At 39.6% G+C, this 23,458-nt stretch overlaps 1 protein-coding gene across 1 annotated transcript; it reads left to right on the forward strand.

The window, feature by feature from the left end:
- The first annotated feature begins 11,261 nt into the window (after positions 1 to 11,261).
- Positions 11,262 to 23,455, forward strand: LOC121677410 (interferon-induced protein 44-like). The gene is made up of 9 exons (XM_042056106.1): positions 11,262 to 11,294; positions 12,076 to 12,221; positions 14,010 to 14,193; positions 19,122 to 19,173; positions 19,589 to 19,787; positions 20,118 to 20,270; positions 22,226 to 22,397; positions 22,688 to 22,788; positions 23,160 to 23,455. The coding sequence occupies exons 2-9, from the start codon at positions 12,162 to 12,164 to the stop codon at positions 23,370 to 23,372; spliced, it is 1,134 nt and encodes a 377-aa protein (XP_041912040.1). The 5' UTR covers positions 11,262 to 11,294; positions 12,076 to 12,161; the 3' UTR covers positions 23,373 to 23,455.
- The last annotated feature ends 3 nt before the right edge of the window (positions 23,456 to 23,458 follow it).

Raw genomic sequence — 23,458 nt, forward strand, 5'->3', positions numbered from 1 at the left:
CTGCAGTAACTTATTAATCCTTTGTGGGTTGGAATGTGTGCCCAGCCTACCACACCCTAGACAATTTGTGATTTCACTCTGGACAACCAGCATCTCAAATTCTAGCCATAGGCTATGCAGAGGAATTAGGCTTCTAATGCAAACTGGTCTGGCAACCTTTGGTTGTTCCATTTGGTAATTATGTTAACGCTTCTCAAAGGCCGAGCCCCACACCCATTCTACAATTGTTGGTATTATTTTTGCATACTTCAGAGGCCAGTGCATGAACCTTTTGCTTGTTATCTTCATAATACGACCATTTGGAAGATTATGCTTTACCATGAATCTCATGTTCTCAGTCAGGGAACAATGTAGTCATTTTTTACAATTATGTACTCTGAACACGTTTAAACATAACACAAAGCCCTGTGATTATAGCTTGGGCAACTCTAATGTTCACCAACTGTGCAAGCAGGTGTCATTAAAATTACAAAATTTCACCTTTCCTGAGCAGTAGATCCCTTCTTAAATTGCCCTGCTTTATTGGATGATTACTACAACAGTGTTATACAAAATATGTGGTCAACCCTATGTTCCCACAGCCCAATGGTCCCACGGCACGTTTCTAGGTTAGGTTAAGGTTAGGGTTAGGGTTAAGGTTAGGGTTAAGGAACATAGAGCTGTGGGAACATAGGCACGCTCCCTAAAATTCAGTACAACTTTTGGCATGATCATCCGCAAACACGATATCAAGGAACCGGTTGCTATTATCCCCAAGGGCAACACAAACAGGCTTGTAATGAAGCATGTACTTTATGAGCTAATGATTTCCTTTGTAGAATTCTGGGGTAGAAGATGAGATGGAGGAAGCTAAGAAATAGGCTAAAGCATGCGGAACTGGTAGTGAGGGTGCCAGGCTAGTGTACACACAAGAGACCAGTGGATGAGACAGTTGGCGAACCGGTGGCTGTGTGTGTGTGTGTGTGTGTGTGTGTGTGTGTGTGTGTGAACATCTGTGTAATTTGTGAAGGTTTTACCATTTGTTTAAATTCTTGTACACTTGGAAGGTGTCACTGACTGCCTCGAGAGACTTTATCCACATAAGTCAACAGCGCCACCTGGTGTTCTTCTGCAGCCTACAGAACACTGTATGAGTACAGAACACTGTATGAGTACAGAACACTGTGAATACAGAACACTGTGTGAATACAGAACACTGTGAGTACAGAACACTGTATGAGTACATTTAAAATGTGTAGGCTAACTTTAGTGAAAACAAAATGCTTTTGTCACGTCTAATGCACAATCTAAATATGGCAGAAGCAATGCACCCACGGAGATCACCACTCCTGACCATTTCAGCGATGTGTGGAACGTTTTTGGATGTCCATCAGAAAACGGAAAAATAACAATTAGCCTAACAATGTCGTAATCTGCAGAATATGTAGCACCAAGCAACCTGAGTGCACATCTGATAAACGCTACACTCTGACAAGCTAGGTAGGTAAACAGTCCGAGGAGAGGAACCGCGCAGCTAAAGAATGAGGTTTTTGCCTCCCTCCTCTATGTCCGGTGCTTTTGTCACTTCTCTGATGGGCATAATGGTTCATGGAATCGCAGGCCGATAGAAAAAAAGAAAGCTAACTTTTCCCCAATCAGGAAATACTTGCTAATTTGGCGTCATCAAACATAGAGGCATTCAATAAAGTGGTAGTACTATGGGCCTTCATTCAGTGTGTGTGCGCAGACGCGCAAAAGAAATTGAAACCACTCAAGTTGCACAGATATCGTTGGTAGACTGAGCTTTTGTTCAATATAACAAGTCAACCACGCGTTTATAGTGCCATTGGCAATGCATAAGCCACGTTTATACATTGTATAGAGATGCATCGTAAATAATAGGCAAAATTTGCATTAAATATTCAAATATAATTTGATTATTAAAAATAATAATGAATGAAATTTGAATTGGGTTATGGAAGAAGATCGACAGCCCTATTGTAAGGTTACCAAAATTATATTTGCACACATTAAATGTATAAATCCCAATAACACACCCAATTGGATAATCAAAATTCTGTATAATCTAAATTAAAACATATTTTTGTTTCACATTTAAATTCATGTAGCTATTTATTACCTCTGACTTCTGAACTTAATACGTTTGTAATTAATCACTTTATTATTTTTGTGTGTGTATGCGGGTAGGAGTTCAGGTAGGGGGCCCTGGCTTGTCTTAGACACAGGCAAGGGGGCCTTCAAGGAAAAAAGGTTGGGAAACCCTGCTCTGATGAAATGGACACCACCCACTCACTCAGGGTGCTGATGTGCTCCCTGAGTTGGTGGAAGGTGGAGGTCATGGTCTAGGTCAGTGGAAGTCGTGGTGTGGAGGTCATGGTCCAGGTCAGCAGAGGTCATGGTGTGGAGGTCATGTGTGGAGGTCATGGTCCAGGTCAGCGGAAGTCATGGTCTAGGTCAGTGGAAGTCGTGGTGTGGAGGTCATGGTCCAGGTCAGCAGAGGTCATGGTGTGGAGGTCATGTGTGGAGGTCATGGTCCAGGTCAGCGGAAGTCATGGTGTGGAGGTCATGGTGATGGTGTGGAGGTCTCTCGGTAAGTGGAGGTCATGGTGTGGAGGTCTCTGGGTCAGTGGAGGTCATGGTGTGGAGGTCTCTGGGTCAGTGGAGGTCTCTGGGTCAGTGAAGGTCATGGTGTGGAGGTCTCTGGGTCAGTGGAGGTCTCTGGGTCAGTGAAGGTCATGGTGTGGAGGTCTCTGGGTCAGTGGAGGTCTCTGGGTCAGTGAAGGTCATGGTGTGGAGGTCTCTGGGTCAGTGGAGGTCATGGTGTGGAGGTCTCTGGGTCAGTGGAGGTCTCTGGGTCAGTGAAGGTCATGGTGTGGAGGTCTCTGGGTCAGTGGAGGTCTCTGGGTCAGTGAAGGTCATGGTGTGGAGGTCTCTGGGTCAGTGGAGGTCATGGTGTGGAGGTCTCTGGGTCAGTGGAGGTCTCTGGGTCAGTGAAGGTCATGGTGTGGAGGTCTCTGGGTCAGTGGAGGTCATGGTGTGGAGGTCTCTGGGTCAGTGACCACAAACACCACACAATGGACCTTCCTGCACATAGCCTGGCATGTCCGACACAACAGAACAACAGGCACTGAACTAGTGAGAGAGAGGCCATAATTAAATCCTTAATTAATCCATACATAAAAATGGTGATGTTTCAAAAGCCAACAATATACCTAGATAAAGTTTCCATGGTCAGATGACAAATGCAAAAAGAAATATTGAATGCTGATTTTATATGGATTGAATGAACGGACGGCCTCCGTCAGAGACTCAGAGACTTTGTTTATTATTCCTAATGGATCTGTGTATAGCACATGCTTCAACACAGAGACTAGTATAAAAAAAACCACTATAACCCTTCTTAGAGAGAGCTGTCAAAAAGCTAACATTAGCCCACCATCTAAAGAAAAAGAAAAAAATAATATATTGTATTTACATAGATAGATAGATAGATAGATAGATAGATAGAACATTAGCCCACCATCTAAAGAGAAAGAAAAAAATAATATATTGTATTTAACAACCAGAGAAAATACATGTCTTGAAGAAGAAATGAAAGCTAACTGCTGTCTAGTCAAGCTGTGTAGTCAACCTTGCACAACTTTAGCACAGAAGGCCAACTGGCATGATCATCTGTAATCAGGACACATGGAACCGGTTACGAGATTGCCCTGCAACATTGCTGGAAATTTTAGCTGCCCCATGCATAATGCTATCGGCCTCCAAGGCAACACAAACAAGGTTGCAATGAAGCATTGCCTGCTTTATGAGATAATGATTTCTTTTGAAGATGCTGAAGATGGAGGAAGCTAAGAAATAGGCGGAACTGGTAGCGAGTATGTGGAACTGGTAGTGAGGGTGCCAGGCTAGTATGCACACAGGAGACCAGTGGAGACAGGAGACAGTTAGAGACTTTGCAGATAAATATAAAACAACATTTTTGGTGGATTTAGCTTTTCGAGGTGGTCACTCAAATGGGCTGTTAAGGTGTTGAAAGCTGCTGAAGAGGAGAACCGGTGACTGTCTGTGTGTGTGTGTGTGTTTGTGTGTGTGTGTGTGTGTGTATGTGTATGTGTGTGTGTGTGTGTGTGTATGTATGTGTGTGTGTGTGTGTGTGTGTGAGCAGAACTCATTAGTGCCTGAGGCTGCGCGGGGCCCTGCAATGTGATTAACGTCACAAAACAATCACCACATTTCTCTCCGTCACTCACACCTGTCCTGGGATTTTCATTTGACTACAATATCTAAAGCTTTGGATTCCCAGTAGTTAGTTTTGCAACAAACTGAAACATGTTTTATGATATTGTGTAGCATTCATTCAGTCATGCATTCATTCAGTCATGCATTCATTCATTCATTCTCCATCCACTCCAATCCTTCACCATGTGTTCACGTTGTTGGCACCCCTCACCAGGAAGCCAGATTTGGGCAACAGTCTTTTCTGCAAATCTGGGTGTGCCACATACTGTACAACTTCAACTTTATTTTTATTATTACTGATCCTGGAGCCAGTGTAGCTCAAGTGGACTCCAGAACACTTGTATATGTTCTTTGTTTCTTGGTATTTATGGTTATGGTTATGGTTATGGGATTTTGCAGACGCCTTTGTCCAAAGCGACACACAAATACAAAAACAACATAATATTTAGAATATAACAGGGAACAGATTAGAATGTTGGTCAACGTATAATAAGGAGAATAGCAATAATAAACAACAATGTCAATTCAATCAATAGCCTAATAAAATAAGCAATGAAAATGAGGGGAAAAGCAATGTCATTAAACAATAATGTCCATTCAATCAATAATTTAAAAAACAATGACATGGTAGGAGAATATAAATAATAAACAATAATGTCAGATTAATCAACGGCCTAATGGAAATAAAACAATATTATACAAACTTATATTTCCAATACAAACAATATTTCCCCACACAAATCACCTGGTTTCTTGGTATTTCCCCACAAATCACCTGGTTTCTTGGTATTTCCACACACAAATCACCTGGTTTATTTGATCTTAACTGTGGATATCTATCTTTTGTAATACTGATGGTGCATTTTTGCAAGTCACAGTATGATCATCATGTTGCTGTTTTTCAAGAATGTTGACACTGTCAGGAAATGAACTCTGCTTCTGATTCCTTCTTTGCATACATTATTTAAATATGTGTTCAAAAGAACTTACTGGCTCTGCTGGTTCTGTGATTCATGGCTGTTCATGGCTTAATCACAAATGTGCAGGCAGGCATACAGTATGATTTTAAAGGGTGGGTTTTAAATTACCAATAAAATATGCATTGCTTGCTAGGTTTCATTTCCTCTTGATTCTCATTTTCTTCCTTCAGTTTTCAGGTGAGGCTGAAAACAGACGCTCTGCCAGGTATTGCCAACCTACTTGACTTGTGACTGAGGTGAGTACAAAATTGATATTCCAATTATTTGTAAATTTTCCTCATGATTATCATCACATTGTCATGATAGGAGATTAATATTCAAACTATTACACTGAGTTTTTTTTTATTAGCTTACAATAAAAACTGATTGATGTAAAAAAGCACATTTTTATACCTCTTCTACAGTTCCAAACAACATTACACTTACGTGGTAGTGAGTAGAGGGTCCCTAAAGCCAAACCGAAGTATCCCGAGGTCTTTATGTGGTCGAATAGAGAGTCCAGAATGAATTTCATCAAGCCAGTACCTTTCCGGAAATGTTGCTGCTGCAGCTGGCATCTTCAGGGGAAAGTCCGTAGGAGTCGATTGCCGAGTGTGGAGTAACACGCTCTGGAAATTCACAATTTCGTCTCCGTTTTTTTTTTATTTTTTTTTAAACATAGTCCAGTATTTCTTTCGAAATTGAAATGAAGATGTATGCAACAGCAAACCCTAGCTTACTAACAGGTTGGAATTTTGAAATGTCACATGACGTGATGTCGTGCAAGGACGTGATGCAATCGACTCCTACGGACTTTCCCCTAAAGATGCCAGCTGCAGCAGCAACATTTACGGACCCTCTACTCACTACCACGTAAGTGTAATGTTGTTTGGAACTGTAGAAGAGGTATAAAAATAGCGTTTTGTAGCGGCGAAATGACATGCCCTAGTCACTTCCAGGCTAACGAGTTTTGACTAAAAACGGTAAAATCGAACTTTCTCAAAACACATCCTAATGACATGATTTTGATGTCAACTCAACGTATGTACTCCCAATCATTCGTAAATTGATCTAAAGTGCATTTTACTCCGGATAATTCCTTTAAGTAATAAATGAATGCAGCAAAACATTATTCACTCAATAATGCTTTCAGAGGTATAAAATACATGGTAGTCCACTCCTGATGCATTCAGATGTAATAGTGGTCCAAAAACCAATAAGTTTCAGCAATGTAGGCGCGCTCACTCAAACACTTAATAAAATATTTTGGGTGCAAGTTAAAAATGTCAGTCTTGAAGTGGAAGAAACCACACTCTCTCTGAAGACGGCTTGACGCCGAAACGCATTTGTGGTCAAGGGCATGGTGCAATAAAACCTTTTATAAGTGTAATACACGAGAGTGCGGTTTCCTCCACCCCAAAAACCAATAGTCTCGAGACGAAACTCAAAGAAGCTCACCACAGTTTTGGAACGATTCCATAAATTAAAGTTATTACTTTTGATTAAAGCCACTGGGCTGAATCAGTGCTTCTGTGTCAGAGTGAGTATACGCAGCAGTTTGCCTTGGCACGTTTCCCGTCCACGAACGCACCAGTGTATGACTGACACGCTTTTCCTCAACAGGAAGTGTTTTTGAAAATGTTTTTCTGAATATATGCCTAGGGCTTATTTTGAATGTCAGAGAGCATTCCGCATTTCAGCATCTTTTCGAGATGGGTCTATGGGCCTCCAATGGCAGAGGAAAGATATGTGATAATGAAAATAAGATATGTGTGATAATGAAAATAAGAAAGATGTGTGATAATAAAAACTAGAATTGTGTTTCCGAGGAACTGAAAGAATGGGTTTGATCAGGTGCAGCTCGCCAAAAGGATTGCGACGGTACCTCATTTTTGAAAATCAGGCACACGGATCAAAAGTTATCTGCATTAAAGGGACACCAGGCAACGTTTTCGTGTTAATTACTCATCTTCGTAAATTGGTATATGGTTAAATGACTCATTATAGGGCGAATGAAGACTCTCTCGCCCGCCCCTACTGCCTGTAGGAAGAATATCCCGCTTGCAAGTTCAGTGTATCGTACCCGGCGACCGAAGCAGTTTCAGTTTCCATCCTGCATCCACAGCACAGAGGGAGGCTAACGAAACGCAAGCGATTGTTGCAAACGTGTGTATAATGGCAGAGCCGGCGAAGAAGCAGCGAAAACCCTTGACGGAAGATGCAAAGAAAAGGAGAAGAGCTTCAGACCGAGCGAGGGGGAGTTTCGTAGAGAAAAAGCATCAGGCTTGCCTGGTGTCCCTTTAACGTAACGTCCAATAAGCCAAAATGCATAAATAATGCGGTTGCTATGCTGGTTGCTAGAGTTATCATGCTTGTTGTAATGGTAGTTGTTAGGGTCGAATTATAGTGGTGGTTTCGAGGTTGTTGCTAGGGTAATTAGCATGGTTGCTAGGGTGTTGCTAGGGTAATTAGGATGGTTGCTAGGGCATTACTAGGTTGATATTATAGTGATGTTTGCTAGGTTGTTGCTAGGGAAATTAAAATGGTTGCTAGGGTACTGGTGGTTGCTATTTTAAATAACACAGTTGCTATGGTGGTTGCTAGGGTTAAAGCCAATCAATAGGGCGATTTGACTTCATGTAGCCGCCTGCAGCCGTCTTAAGCTGACTGCATAAAGTGATTATTTTAAGAGATACGTTTTCAGACCTTTGTAATGCTTCATACAGTGATGCAGGTCTACTGCTGTGAATAGGCTACATACAACTTTGATCATTTTTACAGCCTACTAATAGTTAACTTTGGCCTTGGTGCCCTGACATGTGGCCTTTGTGCCCCCCACCAAATATGCCCAACTGAAGGCCAAGTGGCCTTGCCCCTAAAATGGTGAAATTCCAAGCCTGGTTAGCACCATCATCTTGGATAAAGTTCTCTTTCAAGCAAGAACGTAACATTGTGTTGATGACACCAGCCGTGGCCCACTGGTTAGCACTCTGGATTTGTAACCGGAGGGTTGCAGGTTCGAGCCCCGACCAGTGGGCCGCTGTTTGTGTTTCACTAATTCACCGATTGGGTTAAATGCAGAGACCAAATTTCCCTCACGGGATCAAAAAAGTATATATACTTATACTTATATATACAAATGAACCAGAATGCATTGCAACACCACAACACATTTATTTTCCGTGAACATAATATATATTATACATTTTCATACTTGTGTAGTTTGTAATAGTTTGAATATTAATCTCCTATCATGACAATGTGATGATAATCATGAGGAAAATTTACAAACCATCGTTTTAAGTGTCATGGTTATGTTGGCTATACACAACCACATTCTGATTAACTGTGTCTGTAAGCTCCACAGATTGTGGCAGGGCATTGACATGATAAAACGCTTCTTGCAGGGTTATGATGACTGACATGACTTGTATATGCGTTGACTGAATTTGTGACATTGGTGCTGATTGAAGTTTGAGTGAATGAGAATATGTTATGTTCTATACAGCAGTACACATGGTTGGGGTTAAATGGTACTGGACAGGCATTGAACTGGGCTTCATGAATTGGCAAAATATCTTTTTTTAATTACCTGTATGAACATGGATTGACTTTAAGAAAAGATGGGACAGCGTCTTTTTTTACATGACCTTTACAACGGGTGCTGGTTACACATTAAACTGGCTTTGGTTATAGAAAACGAGGCTTTGGTTGTACGAAATGAGGCTTTGGTTGTAGAAACGAGGCTTTGGTTGTAGAAAACGAGGCTTTGGTTGTAGAAAATTCAGAAAGTCGCTGTATCTAAATGGAGTAATAGCTCACTGCTGTTTATTTCTTACCAACGATGGAACTAAGAACTATTATTTTTTACTGTTGTGTATTTCTTACCAATGATGGAATAGATTTTTTTTTACAGTCACACCTGACACCCCAGTGCTCCCAATACAATCACTCTACCCTATATTGGATGTCTACAGAAGTTACCAAATATAGTTTTTTTGCCCCATAGTGGGAAAGGAAAATAATAGTGTGAATCACCTTCACAGCTATAAATGCCCAGATTTAGGGTCTGGGTTGTTTGCTTTTGATGCTTGCTGTACATATCTGGTTGTGCTAGTACTGGGTGATGCTGACTGTTCTTCACTTGTGTCTAGTAGCCTATTTGCCAAAGACATCTGCACTGGACTGGCTCCCCCTGATTGCCTTCAATATTTTTTTTTTTTCAAATATAGACTATTTAAACTATCATTTTAATACTTTGTGGTTATAATTTATTATTGCACATCTATTGTCAAGTATGCAGCACAGCAAATCTGCCTTACTACTTGGCTACTTTCCATTTAAAATATATTCAGTTGTATCTAAACCAACTAAAGTTTGACTGAAATAGTATTAAATCATTGAGCATGATCATCCGCTATCAGGACACATGGAACCAGTTAGGGGATTGCCCTGCAACATTGCTACATGGAACCAGTTAGGGGGTTGCCCTGCAACATTGCTACATGGAACCAGTTAGGGGGTTGCCCTGCAACATTGCTACATGGAACCAGTTAGGGGGTTGCCCTGCAACATTGCTACATGGAACCAGTTAGGGGATTGCCCTGCAACATTGCTACATGGAACCAGTTAGGGGATTGCCCTGCAACATTGCTACATGGAACCAGTTAGGGGATTGCATCTTCCTTCAGTTTTCAGGTGAGGCTGAAAGCAGACGCTCTTCCAGGTATTGCCAACCTACTTGACTTGTGACTGAGGTGAGTACAAAATTGATATTCCAATTATGAGCAGTGTTTTTTATTTACTTGCAATGAAAACTGATTGATGAAAAAGAGCAGACGTATCATATTTAGTGGTGATCATATTTAGTCTGTAGCCTCCTGGCAAAGCATCCCTGCCAGCCAGGGAACACATGGGGCCTAGTGTTCATATATAGTTTTAGGTAAACACAGCCACTGAGTTGAATCAGTGCTTCTGTGTCAGAGTGAGTATACGCAGAAGTTTGCCTTGGCACGTTTCCCGTCCACGAACTCACCAGGGTATGACTGACACGCTTTTCCTCGACAGGAAGTGTTTTTGAAAATGTTTTTCTGTAGGCTATATATGCCCAGGGCTTATTTTGAATTTAGGATGCCTAGGCAGATTACTGCTTTGCCCCCAATGATGATACAAAGAAGAAGAAAATGTAAAAACACACACAGCATGTGAAGCTTTAATATCAGCTTGATATTAATTAATTAATTTAATATCACACGGTCGGCATTTGAAGCTTTAATATCACACGGTCGGCATTTGAAGCTTTAATATCAGCTTGATATTAATTAATTAATTTAATATCACACGGTCGGCATTTGAAGCTTTAATATCACACGGTCGGCATTTGAAGCTTTAATATCAGCTTGATATTAATTAATTAATTTAATATAACACGGTCGGCATTTGAAGCTTTAATATCAGCTTGATATTAATTAATTAATTTAATATCACACGGTCGGCATTTGAAGCTTTAATATCACACGGTCGGCATTTGAAGCTTTAATATCAGCTTGATATTAATTAATTAATTTAATATCACACGGTCGGCATTTGAAGCTTTAATATCAGCTTGATATTAATTAATTAATTTAATATCACACGGTCGGCATTTGAAGCTTTAATATCACACGGTCGGCATTTTCAATCATTTCTGTGCAAAACGAGGCTTTGGTTGTAGAAACAATGCTTTGGATGTAGAAACGATAACCTGACTCCGCCAGATGGATTGCCTCACATTTGCTCGGCATATCCATCTTGGGTTGTTCCGTTTGAGAACTTTTGGGAAGGTGAGAAATACTGGTTATCTGATTGGATAAGCCATCTGTCTGTCACCATCATTTGTCTATCACCACCACCTGAGTCGTCGGCCCAAATCAACCAATGAGATCAATGAAGCGTATGACGTACTAACAGAGTGTCGGTGAAAATACAACCACAAGCTGATCTCAGGATCCGATTTCCTCCATTAGCCCACTGTTTGACACCCATCACCGTGAGTAAACTGTAAGAAGACATCCTATGTCCTCCAGAGGCCTGCAGACAGCACGTTGTTGATAAAAGGTAATTAGAAGTGTCAACCCTTACTCATTTGATTCTTACAGAAATTAACAAGGAATTTATGATGCCATTTACAAATGTTAGTTAGAGACATTACTGTGTAATTTGTATTTTATTTTTTTAACTTCAGGAAAAAGACTAAACAAAAGACAAATCAAAAGCTAAAAGCAAAGTCGCATTTAGGCCTAGCTAGCTCATTTTTAGCTCATTCACTTTTAGCAAGTGCTTACAGAGTAATGTTATGATCATGGATGTTTACTAGTAATATGATGATGATATGATGATGGTGATGATGATGATGGTGGTGATGGTGATGATGGTGATGATGGTGGTGATGATAATGATGGTGATGATGGTGATGATGATGGTGATGGTGGTGGTGATGATGGTGATGGTGATGATGGTGATGGTGATGATGATGATGATGATGGTGATGATGATGATGATGATGGTGATGGTGGTGATGATGGTGATGATGGTGATGGTGGTGGTGATGATGGTGATTATTGTTACTATGATTACCAAGTTGCCCATTAGCACATTACCCCACTCTGCTCTACTCCATTTCCTCTACATGTAGATCCACCTGCCTCTGCTCCACCTGCCTCTGCTCCACCTGCTCCACCTGCCTCTGCTCCACCTGCCTCTGCTCCACCTGCCTCTGCTCCACCTGGGCCACCTGCCTCTGCTCCACCTGGGCCACCTGCCTCCTCCACACTAGTGCAGCCTGTTCCTGCTTCACCGTGACGCCTCGTGTTGTTTTTGTTGTTGTAAATTATGCCAGGATCCACATTTAGATTGTGCATCACATGCCAGGCCCATATCTGGGTAGCTTGCACAAGGTGCAGGGAGTGTGGAGCTGACCAGTCCATGAGAGTGGCAACAGATCATCCCAAACATCCTCAACATAGGGAGAGGGCTGCTAGCCTGGTGAGTTGGTCAGTAACTCATTTTAGAAGTGTATGGATTGCTGTTGTACAAATAAAGTGAAGTAAAGGGGATGGTACTTTTCCACATTTACTGAAATCAGCAGGAGCAGGAGCAGGGTCTGGCACCACTGGGATTGGGCTTTGAACCAGGGCTCAGAGCAACACTACCACTGTTCCAACATACTCCCAATACCCCAGTACCTCATGTATGTTTGTAGGTGGCTATTCACACCCCCAATACCCCAGAGCAACCTCATGTATGTTTGTAGGCGGCTATTCAGTTGCTGGTCTTTAACTGTGGTGATTAAAATAATAAAACTATAAGATGAAATACAATAATCAAACTAGTAGTCTATAAGACACATGTCAAATGTGTCCTGTGTGACTGTGAAGTGCATTTATTTCACACAAACCTCGAAAGTTACTTGACAGATGACAGCTGGCAGTACGTCCTTCTACGACATTTGTGAAAACTATCAAGAGCTAGTATTGCCTTGTTGAAAGCTATATGGCAATAACAGCTGGAAACACATATCACTTTGCATGATGGCTCACAACTCTCTTTCTAACTCTTACCCTAACCCTTAAAGTTGTGTAAAAGTGAATCCTCACTCACTCACTAGTATTGATGTTGCTAAACCAATTTGTCCAGGACTAGGTATTAACAAACAACACACAATTATTACAAACATGAATCAAATACCTCTACAACATCCCAATAAAACATTTAACAAAACTAATGCTTCAGAAACTTGCATTTATTTTTTACTAGAACTACATATTGTGGATTAGTTTGAAAGCAGGAATCATGAGTGCAGAAACTGACTACCCAGTTGATTGACAGCTTGGTCCTGCAAGAAATGGCAAACGCATTACAGCCCAATCAGTAGAGAGAGAGATACTTTATTGATCCCCAGGGGAAATAGAGAGATACTTTATTGATCCCCAGGGGAAATAGAGAGATACTTTATTGATCCCCAGGGGACATTCAAGTAGCTAGGGTTGGGTTAGGGAAATCAATGACAATAGAGGAAAAAGCAAAAGGGTGAGAGAAATGTCAATAAAAGAAAAGAAAAAGCAGTCCGAAAAAGTTAATTCTATAAGGGAAAGCAAAATGTGTACATTTCCACGATTTTATATTCCTTATTTTATTATTTTCTTTATCTCTCTTCCATTCCATGACTTCTTTTTGTCCTTTGACCCACTCGAACAGCTGCCTCCCTTGGCTCAGAGTGATAAATGAAGCCGACAGAAAGGTTGGATAGTTTAGACTAGAGTAGGGATTTGGGACTAACCAGAAGTGTTTAGACAGAAATGTGCCTCTAAACCTTTAAATGTAAAAACATACAAATAAAGTTTGTATGTTGGGAGGGGAATCTGTAGGGGAGAAAGTGCTGAGATATACCTTGATGTCAGCTGCGTAGTGAAAGGAAAGGTCATGTCTATGAGTGATCTGAGTGCTGAGATATACCTTGAGGTCAGCTGCGTAGTGATGTCTATGAGTGATCTGCATGTAGATTCAAAAGAGAAGCGGCGCATGAACTGACCCCTGAGGAAAACCATAGGAGAGGTGGAGGAGGAGGTGTTGTGTGATAAAGTGTCTATTTGGGAGGTACAATCTTTACCATTAAAGGGTAATATCAGTGATTCCAATATAGATGAAAGGCCAGAAAAAAGTAAATCACTTCCAAATTTGATACATGTTGTGGTCAACAGGTTATTCTTAAAACATTGACATTTCTTACATTTGAGTTGCTGGATTAACTTTTTTCTTTAATGGTCATTATAGCTCCTAGTGCGGTTGGTAATGGCGGAGAAGACAGAAGGAAAGTCATCTCCATTTAGCTTTTCATTCACCTCTCCCAACTCTGAATGTAACCTTCGGTCCTCGCCTGAGACAAAACCAGTCATGTCTGGAAAAGGAAAGACAATAATTGCACCGCCAACATTTACTATATCTTCAAGTCAAAATGGTGAGAACAAACCAAAAACCATTGACGGCACAAACAAGTATTTAACATACAGTACCATGTGCAAGTATTTAACACACAGTACCATGTGCAAGTATTTAACACACAGTACCATGTGCAAGTATTTAACACACAGTACCATGTGCAAGTATTTAACACACAGTACCATGTGCAAGTATTTAACACACAGTACCATGTGCAAGTATTTAACACACAGTACCATGTGCAAGTATTTAACACACAGTACCATGTGCAAGTATTTAACACACAGTACCATGTGCAAGTATTTAACACACAGTACCATGTGCAAGTATTTAACACACAGTACCATGTGCAAGTATTTAACACACAGTACCATGTGCAAGTATTTAACACACAGTACCATGTGCAAGTATTTAACACACAGTACCATGTGCAAGTATTTAACACACAGTACCACGTGCAAGTATTTAACACACAGCACCACGTGCAAGTATTTAACACACAGTACCACGTGCAAGTATTTAACACACAGTACCACGTGCAAGTATTTAACACACAGTACCACGTGCAAGTATTTAACACACAGTACCATGTGCAAGTATTTAACACACAGTACCATGTGCAAGTATTTAACACACAGTACCATGTGCAAGTATTTAACACACAGTACCATGTGCAAGTATTTAACACACAGTACCATGTGCAAGTATTTAACACACAGTACCATGTGCAAGTATTTAACACACAGTACCATGTGCAAGTATTTAACACACAGTACCATGTGCAAGTATTTAACACACAGCACCACGTGCAAGTATTTAACACACAGCACCACGTGCAAGTATTTAACACACAGCACCACGTGCAAGTATTTAACACACAGTACCATCACACAGCACCATGTGCAAGTATTTAACACACAGTACCATGTGCAAGTATTTAACACACAGTACCATGTGCAAGTATTTAACACACAGTACCATGTGCAAGTATTTAACACACAGTACCATGTGCAAGTATTTAACACACAGTACCATGTGCAAGTATTTAACACACAGTACCATGTGCAAGTATTTAACACACAGTACCATGTGCAAGTATTTAACACACAGCACCATGTGCAAGTATTTAACACACAGTACCATGTGCAAGTATTTAACACACAGTACCATGTGCAAGTATTTAACACACAGCACCATGTGCAAGTATTTAACACACAGCACCATGTGCAAGTATTTAACACACAGCACCATGTGCAAGTATTTAACACACAGTACCATGTGCAAGTATTTAACACACAGTACCATGTGCAAGTATTTAACACACAGCACCATGTGCAAGTATTTAACACACAGTACCATGTGCAAGTATTTAACACACAGTACCATGTGCAAGTATTTAACACACAGCACCATGTGCAAGTATTTAACACACAGTACCATGTGCAAGTATTTAACACACAGTACCATGTGCAGCTGGTGATGTCTTGTCTTTTTCTTCCTTTCTTCATCATAGAATACACTATAGTGTCCCTCTTTATTAAACCTATAGAATATATAAAGACTCAGTGTCCCTCTTTATTAAACCTATAGAATATATAAAGACTCAGTGTCCCTCTTTATTAAACCTATAGAATATATAAAGACTCAGTGTCCCTCTTTATTAAACCTATAGAATATATAAAGACTCAGTGTCCCTCTTTATTAAACCTATAGAATATATAAAGACTCAGTGTCCCTCTTTATTAAACCTATAGAATACACTATAGTGTCCCTCTTTATTAAACCTATAGAATACACTATAGTGTCCCTCTTTATTAAACCTATAGAATACACTATAGTGTCCCTCTTTATTAAACCTATAGAATACACTATAGTGTCCCTCTTTATTAAACCTATAGAATATATAAAGACTCAGTGTCCCTCTTTATTAAACCTATAGAATATATAAAGACTCAGTGTCCCTCTTTATTAAACCTATAGAATATATAAAGACTCAGTGTCCCTCTTTATTAAACCTATAGAATACACTATAGTGTCCCTCTTTATTAAACCTATAGAATACACTATAGTGTCCCTCTTTATTAAACCTATAGAATACACTATAGTGTCCCTCTTTATTAAACCTATAGAATATATAAAGACTCAGTGTCCCTCTTTATTAAACCTATAGAATATATAAAGACTCAGTGTCCCTCTTTATTAAACCTATAGAATATATAAAGACTCAGTGTCCCTCTTTATTAAACCTATAGAATACACTATAGTGTCCCTCTTTATTAAACCTATAGAATACACTATAGTGTCCCTCTTTATTAAACCTATAGAATATATAAAGACTCAGTGTCCCTCTTTATTAAACCTATAGAATACACTATAGTGTCCCTCTTTATTAAACCTATAGAATATATAAAGACTCAGTGTCCCTCTTTATTAAACCTATAGAATATATAAAGACTCAGTGTCCCTCTTTATTAAACCTATAGAATATATAAAGACTCAGTGTCCCTCTTTATTAAACCTATAGAATATATAAAGACTCAGTGTCCCTCTTTATTAAACCTATAGAATACACTATAGTGTCCCTCTTTATTAAACCTATAGAATATATAAAGACTCAGTGTCCCTCTTTATTAAACCTATAGAATATATAAAGACTCAGTGTCCCTCTTTATTAAACCTATAGAATACACTATAGTGTCCCTCTTTATTAAACCTATAGAATACACTATAGTGTCCCTCTTTATTAAACCTATAGAATATATAAAGACTCAGTGTCCCTCTTTATTAAACCTATAGAATACACTATAGTGTCCCTCTTTATTAAACCTATAGAATATATAAAGACTCAGTGTCCCTCTTTATTAAACCTATAGAATATATAAAGACTCAGTGTCCCTCTTTATTAAACCTATAGAATATATAAAGACTCAGTGTCCCTCTTTATTAAACCTATAGAATATATAAAGACTCAGTGTCCCTCTTTATTAAACCTATAGAATATATAAAGACTCAGTGTCCCTCTTTATTAAACCTATAGAATATATAAAGACTCAGTGTCCCTCTTTATTAAACCTATAGAATACACTATAGTGTCCCTCTTTATTAAACCTATAGAATACACTATAGTGTCCCTCTTTATTAAACCTATAGAATACACTATAGTGTCCCTCTTTATTAAACCTATAGAATACACTATAGTGTCCCTCTTTATTAAACCTATAGAATATATAAAGACTCAGTGTCCCTCTTTATTAAACCTATAGAATATATAAAGACTCAGTGTCCCTCTTTATTAAACCTATAGAATATATAAAGACTCAGTGTCCCTCTTTATTAAACCTATAGAATACACTATAGTGTCCCTCTTTATTAAACCTATAGAATACACTATAGTGTCCCTCTTTATTAAACCTATAGAATACACTATAGTGTCCCTCTTTATTAAACCTATAGAATATATAAAGACTCAGTGTCCCTCTTTATTAAACCTATAGAATATATAAAGACTCAGTGTCCCTCTTTATTAAACCTATAGAATATATAAAGACTCAGTGTCCCTCTTTATTAAACCTATAGAATACACTATAGTGTCCCTCTTTATTAAACCTATAGAATACACTATAGTGTCCCTCTTTATTAAACCTATAGAATATATAAAGACTCAGTGTCCCTCTTTATTAAACCTATAGAATACACTATAGTGTCCCTCTTTATTAAACCTATAGAATATATAAAGACTCAGTGTCCCTCTTTATTAAACCTATAGAATATATAAAGACTCAGTGTCCCTCTTTATTAAACCTATAGAATATATAAAGACTCAGTGTCCCTCTTTATTAAACCTATAGAATATATAAAGACTCAGTGTCCCTCTTTATTAAACCTATAGAATACACTATAGTGTCCCTCTTTATTAAACCTATAGAATATATAAAGACTCAGTGTCCCTCTTTATTAAACCTATAGAATATATAAAGACTCAGTGTCCCTCTTTATTAAACCTATAGAATATATAAAGACTCAGTGTCCCTCTTTATTAAACCTATAGAATACACTATAGTGTCCCTCTTTATTAAACCTATAGAATACACTATAGTGTCCCTCTTTATTAAACCTATAGAATATATAAAGACTCAGTGTCCCTCTTTATTAAACCTATAGAATACACTATAGTGTCCCTCTTTATTAAACCTATAGAATATATAAAGACTCAGTGTCCCTCTTTATTAAACCTATAGAATATATAAAGACTCAGTGTCCCTCTTTATTAAACCTATAGAATATATAAAGACTCAGTGTCCCTCTTTATTAAACCTATAGAAAAGACTTAAGTGTCCCTTTTCATCAAACCTACACAAAGACTTAGTGTCCCTCTTTATCAAACCTATACAATATATAAAGACTTAGTGTCCCTCTTTATCAAACCTATACGATATATAAATATTTAGTGTCCCTCTTTATCAAACCTATACGATATATAAATACTTATTTAACAGTGGCCCTCTTTATCAAACCTATACGATATATAAATACTTGTTTAACAGTGGCCCTCTTTATCAAACCTATACGATATATAAATACTTATTTAACAGTGGCCCTCTTTATCAAACCTATACGATATATAAATACTTATTATACGATATATAAATACTTATTTAACAGTGGCCCTCTTTATCAAACCTATACGATATATAAATACTTATTTAACAGTGGCCCTCTTTATCAAACCTATACGATATATAAATACTTATTATACGATATATAAATACTTATTTAACAGTGGCCCTCTTTATCAAACCTATACGATATATAAATACTTATTTAACAGTGGCCCTCTTTATCAAACCTATACAATATATAAATACTTATTTAACAGTGGCCCTCTTTATCAAACCTATACTATATATAAATACTTATTTAACAGTGGCCCTCTTCTTTATCTGGCAGCGTGTCCTAGTTCAGAGGAATCTCCGTGGAGGCAGGTGGACTGGTCAGCGGGGTAATACTAAAATATTATTTTATATATTATTATTCTGTTCTGTGTTTCTCTGTGATCTTCTTGCCATGAGTAGTATTGCTCCTTATTGGTTATGCAGTTAAAGTAGTTACTGGCTCTTTCTCTCTTTCTAAGTGGTCAGTTATGTAGCACCATGGTTCTCAGTGTTTCTTAAGTATATGTTGCTTTTTTTCCCTGTGGTCCTATAATGAAATGTACTACTTATCTATTTATTACTTACAGTATCTATTTATTACTTATCTACTTATTACTTATCTACTTATTATCTATTTATTACTTACAGTATCTATTTATTACTTATCTACTTATTACTTCTCTACTTATTACTTCTCTACTTTAGTGTTAGTGTTAGTGGCTTCGTGGAATCATATACTGTGTGCAAAATCTATTGTAACAGCAGAGCTTCGGTGGAGACCATTCGCTCATATGCGCCGGCCCCTGACTCAGTTCCTGCTGCCCGAGTTCTTCTGGTTGGCCCGGTCGGAGTTGGCAAGTCCAGTTTCATAAACTCCATCCAGTCCGTATTCTATGGACGGGTCGTGAACCGGACCATGGTGGGAACATGTCTTAACTCATCTGTCAGCTTCACCAAGCAGGTACAGGAAGTGACCATGACAACGGAGATGATGGGCGTGAAATCTACATTCTGATTGGTTGGGGATCATCTAGTTCTCTATGGTTATATGGTGGTTTGATGATAGCTGCATACACAAACACTCATCCTGGGTGTAGGAGTAGTCCCTCTCTGGGTGTGGCTGTACGTGGGTGTAGGTTCTTTACACAATTCTTGTGTGAAAGCTACTATTCACTGAGAGTAAGTACAGCAGGTTATCAAGTCATGCTAAAGGATCTACTTCCTCATGTGCAACTTGCCATGCTAAAGGATCTAACTACTTATGCATGTGCCTCTTGTTCCTCCTCCATAGCTGCAGTCATATCAGCTGTACAGCAGCAGAGAGAGAGTGGATGAGAGTATGGCTCTGGTCCTGTCTGACATGGTGGGACTCGGGGAGACCAACGGACTCACGCTTCACGACACACTGGCCGTCATCAAGGGACACGTTCCAGATGGACACACGGTACTGGACCCTCTTCCCTGTTGTGTTTCCAAACTTTTTTTCTCTTGTAGCACTTTACTATGAGCACTCAGTTTGTTCACAGGTGTCCATACAAACTATGTATTTAATACCTAACTAACTCATAAACACACTCCAGGTGTTGAGCGAAAGTGCCGAACAAAGAAAAAGTTAGCTAATAAGTCATAACAATAAGACCATACATCTACACAAAGTCCATACATCTACACAAAGTCCATACATCTACACAAAGTCCATACATCTACACAAACTAAGTGTGATTATTTGTGGCAAGACAGCATTAGTTTTTTTAAGAAAAAAGTTTGCACACTCCTTGGTAATCTTTTTTTGAGTTTATTTTCTCATTATTTGGCACATGACGTTTCAACCTTGCGGTCTTCCTCAGATACACAAGACAGCATTAGTAGCAGCGACAAGAAAATAGATAAGATAAATAAAAATAAATAAGAAAAATAAAACAAGACCAAAAACATCATTAAAAGCAAGTGAGAAAAAATACTTTATGTCTTAAGACTGGATTTGAAGGAGGTAATTGTAGGGGAGGATTTGATATGTGGAGGGTATTCAAGAGCTTTGGAGCAGCTACAGAAAAAGCTCGGTCGCCACGGGTTTTGAGGCGTGTACGTGGGACAGCAAGCAGTAGTTGGTCTTGTGACCTGAGTGACCTGGTAGTAGAGTGTGGGGGCAGAAGTTCAGAGATGTAAGGTGGGGCTAAGGGCTTTAAAAAACAAAAAGTTAAATTTTAAACTCAATCCTGAATTTGACAGGAAGCCAGTGTAGCTGAGCTACAATTGCCAGTATGTGATCACTCTTTTTGGTGTTGGTGAGGAGCCTAGCAGCAGCATTTTGTACCAGCTGGAGTTTATTTAGATTTGTTTGTGACATGCCAATGTACAGAGAATTGCAGTAGTCTAAGCGGGAGGAGATGAAGGCATGGACAACAGTTTTAAGATCAGTTGCGGACAGAATGGGTTTCAGCTTGGCTATGGTTCTTAATTGGTAGAAACTGCCTTTGACTACACTGCTGACCTGATAGTTAAAATTCAAGGAGCCATCTAGCTGAACGCCCAGGTTTTTGACTAGGCCATGCAGGTTAAGTGAGAGAGGACCAAGTGCATTGCCTAGGTTGGCGACAGAGGAGGGGGAGCCAAATAGAATTATTTCTGTTTTGCTTTCATTTAATTGCAAAAAGTTGCATGCCATCCAGGATTTGATATCCTCAAGACAGCTAAACAGTTTGTTGAGGGTGGAAGTGCAATTTGGACTGAAGGGCAGATAGAGCTGTGTGTCATCAGCATAGCAGTGATATTGGATGTTGTGCTTCTGGAGGATAGAGCCCAGGGGCAGCTTGTAGAGGGAGAAGAGCAGGGGGCCTAGAATGGACCCTTGGGGGACACCATATTTACTTGCAGCAATGGAGGAAGACTGGTTACCTACTTTGACACAAAAGATAACTAACTCATAAACACACTACATTAGACCACAGGTGTCCATACAAACTATGTATTTAATACCTAACTAACTCATAAACACAATGTTGAGTGCAGGTCCTTATAAGGTGATCATGGAGATATGGTCTGGGGTACATATTTGTAATGAGCGATATTATATTCTTACATGACAAACTCAAGATACTATTTTTATATTTAATAGAAACTGAGTTGTCCTATACCTGTGCATCACTACAAAGGTGTATATTTGTAGGCCATCATTAGATAAGAATGAACATCTTCCTGTCTTATAAGGGCTATAAAGGCATTTAGGACAGTAAGAGACGGCATTCCATATGAAACCAGCGTTAAATATCCTTTTCATTTGTCATCTGAGCATGAAACCTTTAATATAAAACCAGCGTTATGCTGTAAGGATACAGTATGTCCTCCTGACTGGTGTTGCTGACTCGTTCTCTTGTTCTTTCTCTCTCTCTCTCTCACTAGTTCAGCGCTTGCTGTCCTGTTGTGTCGGACACTCCAGGCTATGTGAAGGAGCCTTCCCTTGCAGAGAAGGTCCACTGTGTGGTCTTTGTGGTCAGCGGCCTGGAGATCTCCTCCTACTCGGACACCATGAAGTCCACCTTCCACCAGCTCAGAGAGCACATCAGCGCCCTGGGTGAGAGAGAAGAATCCGCTATGTGTAATTCTGTTTTTCAAGGGGGGAAGGGGTGGAGAAGGATGGGGGTCATGTCTGTCACTAATAATTATCTAAGCTCTCTGTAATTGATCTGTAAACTGTCATTATTAAGAACTGTCACTGTAATAATAATGCACTGTGCAATAAGGATCCAAGCTCTCTGTAACTGATCTGTAAACTGTCATTGTAGCCTAATAATTCCTGATGCATTGATAAAAATGATGTGAAGCAAGTTTGATCCCTGTCTGAGAATGTCAATGTTACTGCAGGTGTCCAGCAGGTGGCGGTGTTGACTCACGTGGATAAAGTCTGTGCCAAAACAGCCAGGGACATCTCCCAGGTGTACAATGGTTTACTTTTGAAGCAAGCGGTAAGACCTGTAGGGATGACAGTCTGTGGATTAGGGGAGGTTTTGACCTGTGAGAAGTGTCTCTCAAATACATAAACATTAATGCAAAGATACACTGTGCCTGTAATGTACGTAATTTAAATTGTAAAAACTCCTCTACTACCTGAAATATAAAGTTTTCTGAAAAGTGTCTCTGTTCCCCATCCTCTATGGACGGTCCCGTCCTCTGTGTGTGTGTGTGTGTGTGTGTGTCTCCATCCTCTATGGACGGCCCCATCTTCTGTGTCTGTGTGTGTGTGTGTATATGTGTGTCTCCATCCTCTATGGACGGTCCGGTCCTGTGTGTGTGTGTGTCCATCCTCTATGGACGGCCCCGTCCTCTGTGTGCCCAGATGCTGAAGGTTGGCGATCTGCTGGGCATGCCCCTCTCCTCCATCGTGCCGGTGAAGAACTACTCTGAGGAGCTGGAGCTGGACCCACACACAGACACGCTGCTGCTCGGAGCGCTCAACCACATCCTGCAGAGCGTTGACCTCTACCTCAGAGACCACCCCGAGAGAGGCAGCGCAGAGAGGGCCGTCAGCTCGGCCTCTGCAAGTTCATAGAGGAACATGGTCCCAAAAGAAATCATCTACATTTTCTTACAGCTGAACATGTCCAAGAGATTGTTTTTTTCTTTGGTGATTGGTTT

The sequence above is a fragment of the Alosa sapidissima genome, chromosome 12 (assembly GCF_018492685.1).
Source record: "Alosa sapidissima isolate fAloSap1 chromosome 12, fAloSap1.pri, whole genome shotgun sequence".
NCBI classification, from domain to species: domain Eukaryota; kingdom Metazoa; phylum Chordata; class Actinopteri; order Clupeiformes; family Clupeidae; genus Alosa; species Alosa sapidissima.